Source organism: Carcharhinus amblyrhynchos, chromosome 10 (assembly GCF_965287045.1).
Source record: "Carcharhinus amblyrhynchos chromosome 10, sCarAmb.v2.hapA, whole genome shotgun sequence".
Lineage (NCBI taxonomy): Eukaryota > Metazoa > Chordata > Chondrichthyes > Carcharhiniformes > Carcharhinidae > Carcharhinus > Carcharhinus amblyrhynchos.
The window spans coordinates 3,051,325-3,065,481 of NC_137333.1; the positions used below are offsets into that span (position 1 = coordinate 3,051,325).

The following is a 14,157-nucleotide window of genomic DNA, read 5'->3' on the forward strand; positions in this document are numbered from 1 at the left end:
TCAGGGTTGTTTAGCAAGTGCTGCCCAATCACAGAATCACATCCAACAGTAGATGACTTGATATTAACTTTGTAAATAGTTGTTACAAACAATTTGACATCATGAGCATGGAAACGTACCTTCATACTGCGCAAATTTTTCAGCATCACATCTCCAATTCTTTGGTAATCGCCTTTTATATGAGCATTCGACCTCCCTTCCCTGTTAGTGTGTAGAGGAATAAAAGATACATTATCCAATGAAATCTGTATAGGAATAAATATTTATAAATCCATCTAGGAAATATATATGAGCTATAACTCTCACCAACTTTTACAGATACAACATAGAAAGCATTTTTTGTGGTTGTCTCACAGCTTGGTATGGCTCCTGCTCTGCTCAAGACCGCAAGGAATTACAATGGGTGAATGTAGCCCAGTCCAAACCTCCCTCTACACTTCCCGCTGGCTTGGCACAGACCCAGTGGGCTGAAGGGCCTGTCCCTATGCTGTTCTGTTCTTTGTTCCTTGTACCCGAACAGGCGCCCGAGTGTGGCAATTGAGGATTTTCACAGCAACTTCATTGCAGTGTTAATGTAAGCATACCTGTGACACTAATAAATAAACTTTAAACTTTATTTACTGATGATTAAGGACCCCACTCACCCCGGACATTCTCTCTTCCACCTTCTTCTGTTGGGAAAAAGATACAGAAGTCTGAGGACACGTACCAACTGATTCAAGAACATCTTCTTCCCTGCTGCTGTCAGACTGTTGAATGGACCTACCTCGCATTAAGTTGATCTTTCTCTACACTCTAGCCACGACTGTAACACTACATTCTACACCCACTCCTTTCCTTCTCTGTGAACGGTATGCTTTGTCCATATAGTGTGCAAGAAACAATACTTTTTTGGTGTATCCCAATACGTAAGACAATAATAAATCAAATCAATTCAAATCAACCAAAATCATTTAAAACGAGAAGATTAAACATTTCCCGTGACTTTAAAGGTCGATATTATTCAGCACAAAGACAATCAGAAAAACCCTCATCAACAGGAGTTAGCAAACGGTTAAATGTTACTGCCATCCACACCGGTGGGATTTTCCCATCCCGCTGCAGTTAAACGAGAATGGGCTGGGTGCTAAATTCTCCGACCTCACTGCAGTGGGAACGTGGTGTGAATGGCCAGTAGGATCTTGCCTGTTGTAAAATCCACAGGGCTTCAAATATTGTTTTCAAAATTGGGATATGGACAGAGTTCTATGTACAGATTAACCCAGATTATCAGTCCTTTTTTATTTCTGTCACTACTCCTTTTAGTTTTACTTTCTTGTGCCTCTTGCCATCTAACTGTCTTTTGTTTCCCACTCATCGACTTTACAACCGTCTCTCGGACTGTGTACTCTGTCCAACTCTCCCGGTCTCCGATCCCCTCAGCCGTCAGTATCCTTTTAAACCCCAGCATCGCTGGCGGCTGAGTTGCCACGTCTCAACCTCAATACATCCCGGACGTGAGTCTTTCACAATCACTGCAGCGGGAAGTTCCGAACAGAAGATGCATCATCACGGGAGCTCGCAATGAGCTACACTGATGCAGCACGGCAGGGGGAAGGACAGGGAGGTCGGAGCGCACGGGACAGAGAATGAAGGCAGTCTTAAACCAGCGTCCCTTTTGTCCTTTAGTCACCTGTCATCATCCTATTCCCTTTAAATCTTTCCTCCATCTACCGTCCTCCCAACCCTACACAGTTGCTTACAGACTGTTAAACCCCCAGTCCAGTTCTGACGACCTGAGACGTTGGGCTGAATTCTCGTAGCCTCCAGATGATTGGGAGGGAGGCAGGCTCGGGGAGGGCAGAGAGGGAGGTGTTGGTAAAGTCACGGGCAGCCATGATGGTTTGGATCTCCCATTGTGTCCTGCTACTGGGGAACTTTACCAATAGTGGGACTGGAATCGGATATCGGACATGCGGCCTGACATAAGGAGTCAGTAAATAGGTAAAGACCTCATTAGGGGCCAATAAACAGTATGTTGACATCTGACTGATTGTGGGATGACTCCTGCCACGTGAGGGAGCCGCCAGTTAGATGGAGGCAAGCTCCCAGTGGACGGAGGGGAAGGGGAGAATGGGCAAGGGGTAAAGATTCTCTTAAGCAATATGGGGGCTGGGGGCAGGATCGGTCGCACCCATGGGCTGCTGTGACCACCTTGGAAGGGTTTCGCCACCGTAGAAAACTTCTGAAAGCATTTTCTTGCCTACTTTCTGGAGTTTGCAGGGCCCCTGACTTTCTCAGCAGTGGCCATCACTGCTGGTGGCGCTGTCGAGCTGCCGGCACTCTGATTGGGCTGGCTACCACCCTGAGTCAGAGGGCAACCCCACTCGATTGGCATCCACCTGTAAAATTCAGAGGGAAGGTCCACCAACCACTGGTGTGTGTGTGTGTGCCAGCGACACGCTTTCCTAACTCATGTTGGGCACTCATCTATTGACTAAATTTCAGCCCTTCACTCTCTCCACGCAGGCTGCCTGACCTGCTGAGCACTCCGGTCACCTTCTGCTGTTTTATTTCAGGTTCCGAGCGTCTGCAGGGTTTAGACTTTTGTGTTACAGTGCTATAAAAATGAATCACCACCTTGCAATTAGTTTTTAGAATAAAACTTTGTTAAAGCAAAAGAGAGAACAGAAAGCTCTTCAACCTTTAAAAAACAGTGAATTTTGTTTACTATAATTGTGTCTGAATATGTAGAAACCTGAAAGTTTATGTCCTTTGCACCAATTTTTAAAGCAGGTGGTACAGTGGTTAGAACTGCTGCCTCATTGCGCCAGGGACCCGGGTTCAATTCCAGCCTTGGGTAACTGAGTGGTGTTTGCACGTTCTCCCCATGTCTGCGTGGGTTTCCTCTGGGTGCTCTGGTTTCCTCCCACAGTCCAAAGATGGGCAGGTGAGATGGATTGGCCATGCTAAAATTGCCCTTTAGTGTCCCAAGATGTGTAGGTTAGGGGGATTAGCCCAGGTCAGGGCTCAGGACACAAGAATAGGGTGGAGGGGAGGGCCTGGGTGGGACGCTCTTTCAGAGAGTTGGTACAGAATCAATGGGCCAAATGGCCTCTTCCTGCACCATAGGGATTGTATGGTTCTGATTTGCATATATTTCTTCAGTGTAACATGGGATTTGTTCATTGCTGCCAGTTCGCAAATTTTGAATTAAAATGATCACTAGGTGAAATTTAAATTGCTAAAAATAGTTTCCAATTAAACTCTTGTGATGAGCGTCTGCAAATCCTTTTCATTGCACCAGGGAGCTCGGAGCCACCAGCACAAAGCTAATGACCTCGCAAGTGTCTTACAGTGTAGACCTTGCCACAGCTAATGTGATCAGTGTGTTTGAAAGCTGTGTATTACACAACAGGCAGTAGTGAGGACAGCTGTCTACCAGCAATGTGATAACCCCAAGAGGCGAGACTGATATTTAGTGAAAACTTCAAAAGTCCCACTGTGAAACTGCGGAATGATTTTATACGTGTTTTGATGAAATGGTGCTTGCCTTAGTCATGAAGACGAAACCCTGCTCCAAGTTAAAAATAGGGTCCTGGCACCTTGTGCTCTAACCAGAACCTGCTTAAGAAGGGCAAGAAAAATAAAGGCTTCATCATGGGAGCACAGAGGGAGGCCATTCAGCCCATTGTGCCTGCGTGAGCCACCTTTTTAAATTCATTTTTGGGTCTTTGGTGTCACTGGCTGGCCAGCTTTATTGCCCACCCCTAGTTGGCTTAATGCAGCCAACATAATCAAGGACCCCATGTCCCCCGGATGTTCTCTCTCCCAACTTCTTCGGTTGGGAAAAAGATACAAAAGTCTGAAGTCACAAAACCAACCCACTCAAGAACAGCTTAATGGGCCTACCTTGCGTTGAGCTGATCCTTCTCTAGCTGTGACTACATTCTGCACTCTCTCATTTCCTTCTCTATGAACAGTATGCTTTGTATAGCGTGCAAGAAACAATACTTCTCACTGTTTACTAATACATGTGACAATAATAAATCAAATCAAATACTGAATGGTTTGCTAGGCCATTTCAGAGGGCAATTGAGAGTTACCCACATTGCTGTGGCTCTGGAGTCACATGTAGGCCAGACTAGGTCAGGACAGCAGATTTCCTTCCCTAAAGGACATTAGTGAACCAGACGGGTTTTTCCAACAATGGTTTTGGGTCATCAACAGATTCTTAATTCCAAATTTTTTTTAATTGAATTCAAATTCCACCGCCTGCCATGGCGGGATTCAAACCCGGGTCCAGATAAAACATTAGCTGAGATTCTGGATTGATAGTCGGAGCAACAGTACCACTACATAAGAACATAAGAAATAGGAGCAGGAGTAGGCCATCTAGCCCTTCGAGCCTGCCCCACCATTCAATAAGATCATGGCTGATCTGAAGTGGATCAGTTCCACTTTCCCGCCCTCTCCCCATAACCCTTAATTCCCCTGTCTATCAGAAACCTACCTACCCGTGACTTAAGTATATTTAGCGAGGCAGCCTCCACCACTTCAACGGGCAGAGAATTCCAGAGATTCACCACCCTTTGAGGGAAGAAGTTCCTCCTCAACTCTGATCTAAACTGCACCCCCCCTTATCTTGAGGCTGTGCCCCCTAGTCCTGCTATCCTTTCTAGGCACTGGGCCAACATCCTTTTGAAATGAGTTATCCAACTGGTTCCACTCTAACAGCTCTGTCTCTTTATCACTGGAAATTTTTACCCAGTGCGTTTTTGAGAACCCTCATTGAATCTGCTCCCACTGCCCTTTCAGGCAGTGCCTTCCAGTTCACGACCATCTATTGCATTACTTTGCTTTCTCCAGTAAAATCAGGCACTTCCCTCTGTGGCGCTTTCACAGGAGAAAAAAGTCAGGCTTGCCACGGAATGTGTGGGAATGTGGAAGTATCTCACACAAGAAGGCTCACACTTCTTTTTATCTTTTGATGTTCAAGAACAAGTTGGTTTATTTTTCCTTATGCACCTTAGCTATAGCATGATGTGGAGATTCTGGCGTTGGACTGGGTGGACACAGTCTGACAACACCAGGTTAAAGTTCTACAGGCTTATTTGGAATCACGAGCTTTCGGAGCACTGCTCCTTCGTCAGTGAGTGGAGAGATAGGTTTCACAAACGTGGCATATATAGACAAGAACACAAGTGCAAGATAATGGTTGGAATCTTAACCATTACCAACTATTATTGTGTCTTTGTCTCTATATGCTGTGTTTGTGAAACCTACCTCTCCACTCACCTAACGAAGGAACAGTGCTCCGAAAGCTCGTGATTCCAAATAAACTTTCGGACTTCAACCTGGTGTTGTGAGATGTCTTACTTACTATTACAAGTGAAGGAATTCTGCAATTAGATTGAATTCTGAAGTAGAATAATCTCACAGCTTTAGGCATCCATACCTCCCCTACAAGGGTACCTCGAGCAAGATACTAAGATGGCGAGCATTGACACTATTACAGGGAACAGTTGCTGACAGTTGCCACATCTGGAGGTTGGCAGATGGCACTGGGAGAGGCAAGCAACAATAGAGAGGCCAGCTGGGGGCCCAGAGAAATTAGAGACCAGGTGAACAGGACAACCTTCTCACTGTCTTTCTCTGAAGTTAGAGCAGAGGCTGCCATGTCAGAGCGGAGCTCCTGAGCCACGTCAAGGGTTTGACCGCCACACCACGGGCCTTCCCGAGACAGAACGCCCCCACTCCTGGTTTTACAGCCCCTGGCCACATTGACGGGTTGGTTGCTGCCATCGGTCTTTGGGGTGGAACGATCAGGAGGAGATTCCCGGGCAAATCTTAACAAACGCAGCCGCCCCGTACTTACCACAGCGCCAGTCTTTGCTCGATCTCCTTCAGAAAACCAGTGTGGAATTTGTACAGTGGATTAAAATTCGAGAACAGCAAAGTCTTCAGAGGTTCTGGCATGACATCATCTTTGGCCACAGTACTTTGAAAACACTGCGGGAGAGATAATGAAACTGGGATGTGTAATGGTCCGTACTGAGGTTACTCAATTACATTAACAAAAATAAAATACATCACAATCGATACGGACAGTCATTCATAAGGACTTTCTTTTAATTAATTCAAGGGATATGACAGTCGCTGGTTGGGCCAGCATTTAGTGCCCATCCCTGGTTGAGAATCTGCCTTCTTGACAGCTCACTTGCATTTCAGAGGTAATTGAGAGTCAATCATATTGTTGTAGCTCTGGATTCACATGTAGGCCAGACCGAGTAATGATGGCAGATTTCCTTCCCCAGAGGACATCAGTTTTTTAAATATATTCATTCATAGTACATGGGAATCGCTGGCTGGCCAGCATTTATTGTCCATCCTTAGTTGCAGTTAAAAAGTAAACCACATTGCTGTGGTTCTGGACTCACGTGTAGGCCAGACCGGGTAGGGACGACAGATTTCCTCCCTGAGAGGACAGTAGTGAACCAGATGGGTTTTTCTGACAATTGACAATGGTTTCATGGTCATCAGCAGATTCTTAATTCAAAATATTTTTTACTGAATTCAAATTCCATCATCTGCTGTGGCGGGATTCGAACCCGGGTCCCCAGAACATTATCTGAGTTTCTGGATTAATAGTCTAGCGATAATGCCACTGGGCCATCCCCTCCCCAGAGATTCTCCAGAGAGATGTGAAGTATGTTTCAATCAGTAAGTTTCCATCACTATGACAGTTTATATTATTTTAAAATAAACCATGACTGGAATGAACAGAAATATCTGTCCAGGCTGTTCATGGGTGAATTTATACCCACAGTCACCAATTCCACGAGCTCCCCATCTCAATACTACGACAGAGGATCGCTGATCTCGAACCGGATGGTCTCTTACTCAGGAGAAAGGAGAAACCCTCGGGAGCAGCTTATACCAGGCATCTGTGAGCCATCTAAATGACCAATCAAGATTTTGACAAAGATATATCGCCATTCCTATCAGATGAAAAACTCAGACAGTAACTTAGAACGTACAGTGGAGAAACAGGCCATTCAGCCCACACAAACCATGTCCCTCATCAGCCTCCTCCCAACTTAACTCGTATCAACTCAACCTCTATTCCTTTCTCCTTCATGCCTTTTGTAGTTTCCTGTCAAACACTATTTGCCCCAACTATGCCTCGTGGTATCGAGTCCCACATTTTCCCCACTCTCTAGGTGGATGTAGCCACAGGGACAGTAACAGGGACAGGAGAAAGTTGCTCAACACCTTCAGCCTGTACCACCATCTGCACCTTAACACCCATTTACCTGCCTTCATCCGCAAACCCTTTAACTCCCTCACCCAATAAAAGTCTATCAGCCTGGTCTCAGTTTGGAAATCAGCCATGGCTCCCCAGATTCCACAGCTTTTCAGTAGGTGGAAGGGGGTGAGTTCCGGATTTCCGCTCCCCTCTGAGGAGGTGCTTCCTGACATCACCCCTGAATGGCCTGGCTCCCATGTTGAGATTCTATTCCCTTGTTCTGGACTCCGGTCAACCCGAGGGAATAGTTCCTCCCTATTCACCCTCTCAAATCCACTAATCACCTTCAACACCTCGGCTAGGTCAATATCTAAACTTCTACAGCAAATGCTGGAAAATCTCAGCAGGTCTGACAGCATCTGACAAAGGGTCATCCAGACTCAGAACTTTGGCTCTATTCTCTCTCCACAGATGCTGTCAGACCTGCTGAGATTTTCCAGCATTTTCTGTTTTTGATTCAGATTCCAGCATCTGCAGGATTGTGCTTTTAACTTGTAGGCTTGAGGAAATACAATCAGGATACATAAGGTGAACTGCAACACTCTATCCTACACCCTCTCCTTTCCTTATACCCTATGTACTCTATGAATGGTATGCTATGTCTGTGTAGCACGCAAGAAACAATACTTTTCACTGCAGCACAATTAGCACTGCTGCCTCACAGTGTCAGGGACCCAGGTTCGATTCCTGGCTTGGGTCACTGTTTGTGTGGAGGTTGCACATTCTCCCTGTGTCTGCGTGGGTTTTCTCTGGGTGCTACGGTTTTTTCCCCACAGTCTGAAAGACGCGCTGGTTAGGGTGCATTGGCCGTGCTAAATTCTCCCTCAGTGTACCCGAACAGGTGCCGGAATGTGGGGATTTTCACATTAACTTCATTGCGGTATTAATGTAAACCTACTTGTGACTCTAATAAAAAACATAAACTTAGTATCCCAATACATGTGACAATAATAAATCAAATCAAACACAAAGTGAACATAAAAACTAATCTGTTTGTGTAATATTGAATAATTATTGCTTCACAAGTTATTTTAATATTTTCTGCTCTACTAAAGAATTCCACTTCATAAATAAGAGGACAATCTCCCAGTGCTACTCCCTAACGTTGCTCCAGGTTCACTCCCCCCTTCTACTAAGCATCGGTCTAACCCAGGTCTCAAACCTATTGCCCCAGAGCCACATGTTGTTCATTACAGAGTCACAGACAACCTCAAACAATCAAATTCAATTTGATGGTAATTCAAAGTCTTGGTTTGTTTTTTTTAAAAAACTTTTACCAACATTGTGCTCGTGAGAAAGTATCATTCGACTGGGAACATTTATGTAAAAAGCCTTCAGAATGCTGCTGAGTGAAGACAGACCTGTGTGAGCGACAAGGGGGTGAAAGCTTATGGGAGTAGGCAGGGGAGTGGTGCTGGGAGGAACAGGCTCGATGGGCCAAATGGCCTACTTCTGCTCCTATTTCTAACATCTGTCTCATGTTTTCCAATAAAGAAACAAAGAAAGGAAGATCACAGAGATCTAACTTTAATTAAAATATGTATTTAAAGCTATTCCAATACATTAAAATAATCAGTTACTGAGTTCCGCTGTGAATGCATATCCTCATCCACGTATTAAGGCTTGTGTTAAAAATTCTTATCGAGTAGGTCACTAATGAGTTCAGGAAGTTATTTGTCCTGTATCTGAGGGATTGTGGCCTTTTCCCTGAACAGTAATATGCTTATCCCTTTATGAGGTATGTGGAATATTCCTTGTTCCAGTCCGATACTGGCCCCCTCCCATATCTCCTTTATTGGCACATCAACGCCTATTTCAGAGCTGCTTCCTGCTCTCAATTTCACTTAAAATTTCCACCCCTCTATCACCTTCACATGGTCCATCTCTGACGTTTCACTTCCCTTCCCTCCATTCTCTCTTCCACCTTCTTCCGTCAGGAAAAGGATACAAAAGTCTGAGGTCACGTCCCAACTCACTCAAGAGCAGCTTCTTCCCTGCTGCCATCAGACTTTTGAATGGACCTGCCCTGCATTAAGTTGATCTTTCTCTACACCCTAGCTGTGACTGTAACACTACATTCTGCACTCTCTCCTTTCCTTCTCTATGAACAGTACACTTTGTATAGCGCGCAAGAAACAATGCTTTTCACTGTATGCTAATATATGTGACAATAATAAATCAAATCAAAATTCCTTGATCTCTCTGTCTCCAGTTCTGGTGGGAAAGTGTCCACCAGTATCCATATAAGCCCACCGACTCCCACAGCTATCTTGACTACAGCTCTCAGTACCCCACGTCCCGTAAAAACTCCACCCCATTCTCTCAGTTCCTTTGCTGCCACATTTGTTTTAGATTAAAAGAGACTTCACTTCCGTACTGCCAGTTTGGTGAAATTGCCGATAGCACCACAAAGATTGCATCGCGCACGGCCTTCAGTTGAAGCCAGATGGTGGAGTTGAGGTTCTGGATAGACACAGTTGAGTGAGCGAAGGGAGCTTCATCCAGAACTACCTGCGATGGCGTGAATTTGTGTAAAATTCTCTCGAGACCCAAGAATAACCATCGCCAGGGATTAATTGGATCTATTATTTACGGCTGTTAACCTGCACATTTCCAACGTAATTGGGCCAAATTAAACAGAGAATGGAAAACTTCTCGAATCGACAGTAAAATGGGGCATAAAAACAGAGATAGTGTCGAGTCTTGTCGCTGCAGGATAGGGAATGGCGACAGGATGCAATTTACATGTTTTTTTTAAGAGGGTCCGTAACGAAACGCATAATTATTTAATGAGGACAAGTCAAACCTAATCTTTGTGTTTTATTCAATTTCCTGTTTTGATGCCATTTGGAACAAAATCAATTTATTCCAATGCCTGATTTCAGTGACAGGAACGCCAAACTCCATCTGAAACATTTATCTAAAAAAAAAATGTGCATTCACCTCGAGATTTCCCCTGAACATTTCTGCTAATCGACAGCACATTTTAGCGCCCTTAACCTAATAAACGAACGCTTTATGGGAGGGCGGCAAAACCAAATCACACCAGGGAACCGAAAGGAAGCAGATGCCACAGATCTCGGTCAGAGAGCTCGGTTTTTAAGGAACGTCTTAAAGGGGGGGGTGGAAGTGAGATTACGGGAGGGAGTTCCAGGATTCAGGTAAAAGCAAATTGCTGCGGATGCTGGAATCTGAAACCAAAAGAGAAAACGCTGGAAAATCTCAGCAGGTCTGGCAGCATCTGTAAGGAGAGAAAAGAGCTGAGGTTACGGGTCCAGTTGACCCTTTGTCAGAGGGACAACCTTAGCTCACTCAACTGTGTCCATCCAGAACCTCAGCTCCACCATCTGGGTTCAACTGAAGGTCGTGTGTGATCCAAGCAGAGGGAGTTTTGACAAAGGGTTGTCTTGAAGGCTTATTTCCTTCAAGGGCCCATCAAATTTTCTTTTGAAATCATTAATCATCTCCGTCTCCACCTCCCTCGTGGGGACCACATTGAGGTCATTCCCGATCACTGCATAAGAAAGTTTTTCCTAATGTCCCCTTCACACGTCCCTCATCCAAACCATTAATCCTGTGACCCCGAGTCCTTGTTCCATCAGCTCATGGATAGAGTGTTTCGTAGGTTACTTTACCTAAAACCTGTCATTGTCCTAGTCCTCCATGTGACTAAACACAAGTTTCAAACACAAGGCCCACCGAGAACCTTTCCACCCCATTCCCGTCAGCCATCTCTTCATTCTAATCTCAAACATTCCTGTAAACGGAACAGGGATGAAGAATAATTCTCTCCTTTACGTCACCAACACCCAGTTGGGTCTAATTTTAGTTCACCATAGGATTACCGACCCTGGCAACCCACATTCCTCGAGGTTTCATTCCCTGTCTGTCCACCTCCAACTGCCTCAGCCAGTCGAACAGCCCTTTCTCTCCTTTCCCGCCCCTTCCCCCATCACCAATACTGTTCTAATAATAAACTAACGGTGTTCAAGGAAACTGTCAAACTCACGCTTCCTTTTTAAAGCCCCTGTGGTGTTTCTCTTGGGCGTTACTCATCACAGCTTCCTACAGATAAAGGGTGGAGGTCTCCAACCTCGCCTCGTGGCTGGGATTCTCCAGTTCCATCACCCTCGCTGGGGTTTTGACAGAATGCTGAACCCTCCATCCTCGTTGGCAGGGCGAACGAGATCAGAGAATCGCAGTCCCTGGTCTTAATTCCTGGACACCCTTGGAGGGATTGGGTGGGATAAGTTCGAAACGGATAATATCATTGGTGCGGTACCTCCCCTCCCCTTCTCCCTGTAAACTGCCAGATATTCAATCCTGCTTATTCAGTCAAATTGAAAACTGTACGAAGCAACTATAAACCATCCGCTTTGAGTTGCTATCCAAAACAAATTGTAACTCCCATTCAGCCACTCAGAGTCATTTCAGAGAGCGTAACTCAAAGCTTCTTGTTAGCAGGTGAATCATGAGTTGGTTCTTGTAATGAAAACACTTCTAGTAACCCCAGTAAATAACAAATGGAAACAAACAGCAGCACCAATGTTAATATCCTGTCATAGAATCCCTACAGTGCAGAAGGAGGCCATTCAGCCCATCAAGTCCGCACCGACCACAATCCCATCCTATCCCTGTAATCTGCCATATTTACTCTGCTAATCCCCCTGACCATCAACCTAATCCGCACATCTCTGGATGGAAATCGGAGCACCCAGAGGAAACCCACACAGACATGGGGAGGATATGCAAACTCCACACACACAGTGATCTGAGGTCGGAATTGAACCTGGTACTCTGAAGCTGTGAAGCAGCAGTGCTAACCACTGTGCCTTCACTGTCACTCCACAGGCACAGCATAGCCCAGTGTGCTGTAACTATCCAAACTGAAATTCATCTAATCACGGTAGGTTAGGCAAGTAAAATATATCCTAATTGTATCAGAGGCACTGATGCCTCACCGGACAGTGAACCACGCATGTGCACACACACACAAAGACACAGAGACAGAGATGTCCACACCAGTCATGTGTGACCACAAGACAAGGTCAGAGGCTGGGAATTCTGCAAAGAGTAACTCACCTCCTGACTGCTCAGAGCTGCCCACAATCTACAAGGCACAGGTCAGGAATGTGATGGAATACTCTCTAATTGCCCAGATGGGTGCAGCTCCAACAACACTCAAGAATCCCAGCACCATCCAGGACAAAGCAGCCCACTTGATTGGCACCCCATCCGTATACATCCACTCCCTTCACCATCGATGCTCAGTGTGTATTATCTACAAGATGTGCTCCAGGAACTCACTAAGGCTCCTTAGACAGCACCTTCCAAACCCATGACCACCTCCATCTGGAAGGACAAATGCTGCAGATACATGGGAACACCATCACCTGCAACTTGCCCTCCAAGTCTCTCACTGTCCTGACTTGGAAATATATCACCGTTCCTTCACTGGCACTGGGTCAAAATCCTGGAATTCCCTTCCTAACAGCATTGTGGGTGTACCTACACCACACGACTGCAGCAGCTCAAGAAGGCAGCTCACCACCTTCTCAAGGGCAATTAGAGATGGGCAATAAATGCTGGCCTTGCAACACACACATATGCACACACAAGGGTACACACACATACACGCATACACACACACACGTGCACACACATACACGCATATATGCATGCGCACACAAGCATGCACACGTGGATGCACAAAGGCACACATGTGCGTGCACACACACATGCACACAGACACATTTGCGCATATACACATGTGAATACGTACACTGTCTCTCTCTCTCCAATACTGTAATACACACACAGATAAAGCGTTTATCCTTACCGATGTGATAACTTCAAGATCTTTAAGGTAGGTCCGTTCTGTTGTCGATACTTCTTTGGCGATAAAATAGGCTTTGTCTGTTGGAAACCGCTGCAAAAAATTCAGAACAATCCACTGTATAAACACGCTGCCTAAACACTCTGTATATACTTCCGGGGAATTTGCAAAGAATCAAAGGTGAAATATAGAGGCAAGTTTTGTGATTTGGAAATCATTGACGGAAAGGGTGTTGGAAGCAGATTCAATCGTAACTCTCAGGAGTGAACTGGATAAATACTTGAAAAGGGGAAAGTTTGCAGAGCTATGGGTGGGAAGAACTGGGAGAATGGGAATGACTGGATAACTCTTTAAAAGGCTGGAGTTTACAGGGCGCCATTGTCCCCGACTACCCGGCTAATAAAGCGGGTGGGGACAGCCATCTCTTCGGCTATTGAAAGCTGGGGGCAGCATCGAGCACCTTCAGGTGAGACCATCACTCCTCCCACAGGTGAGTTGCGGCCAATCGGATGGCGGGCAGCTTGGTAGCCTCAGCAGCGCTGGATGGGAGCAGTGGCCACTGCTGGAACTGCAGGCAGCCCTGAGGAGGAGGAGGAGCCGGGACTGGAGGAGAGTCCGGGGTACCTACTGGGGAGAGAGAGGCTGGCAGACCATAGTGAGGGATGTGTGGGGGAGCCGGGGGCGAGGGGCCGGGGGAGAGAGGCAGGGGGGTGGGGGGTAGGGTGGTGGTGGGAGGAGTGCTGGAAATACAGGGAGCATGCTGTGATCTTTGATGGGGAGGGAATGCCTCCAGATGGGTACACAAAGGAAGATGCCACCCTCCCTCCTCCTCCCCCAACCCCCAACAAACCTTGTCTGACACCAACCCACACAACTAAAGATATCAGGCTTCCCATGTGGTGCAATGGTACAGGCACCCCCCATTTAAGGACCTCAATAGGCCCAAGAGTGGCAGACATGTCACACAACACCTTCACCAACACCCACCCTCCGTAGAAATTTGGGACAGGTCATGGGGAGGTGTCACGGGGTG

The 14,157-nt window shown here is 46.1% G+C and overlaps 1 protein-coding gene across 1 annotated transcript in view; it reads right to left on the bottom strand.

The window, feature by feature from the left end:
- Positions 1-14,157, bottom strand: part of LOC145349519 (FERM, ARHGEF and pleckstrin domain-containing protein 1-like) — a 254,858-nt gene that overhangs the window by 47,998 nt on the left and 192,703 nt on the right. Inside the window, exons 15-17 of the mRNA XM_080198067.1 lie at positions 13,128-13,217; positions 5,858-5,991; positions 120-201 (exon numbers count right to left, since the gene is read on the bottom strand). Of these exons, the coding sequence (XP_080054193.1) occupies positions 120-201; positions 5,858-5,991; positions 13,128-13,217 (306 nt within the window). The remainder of the gene's footprint in view (positions 1-119; positions 202-5,857; positions 5,992-13,127; positions 13,218-14,157) is intronic.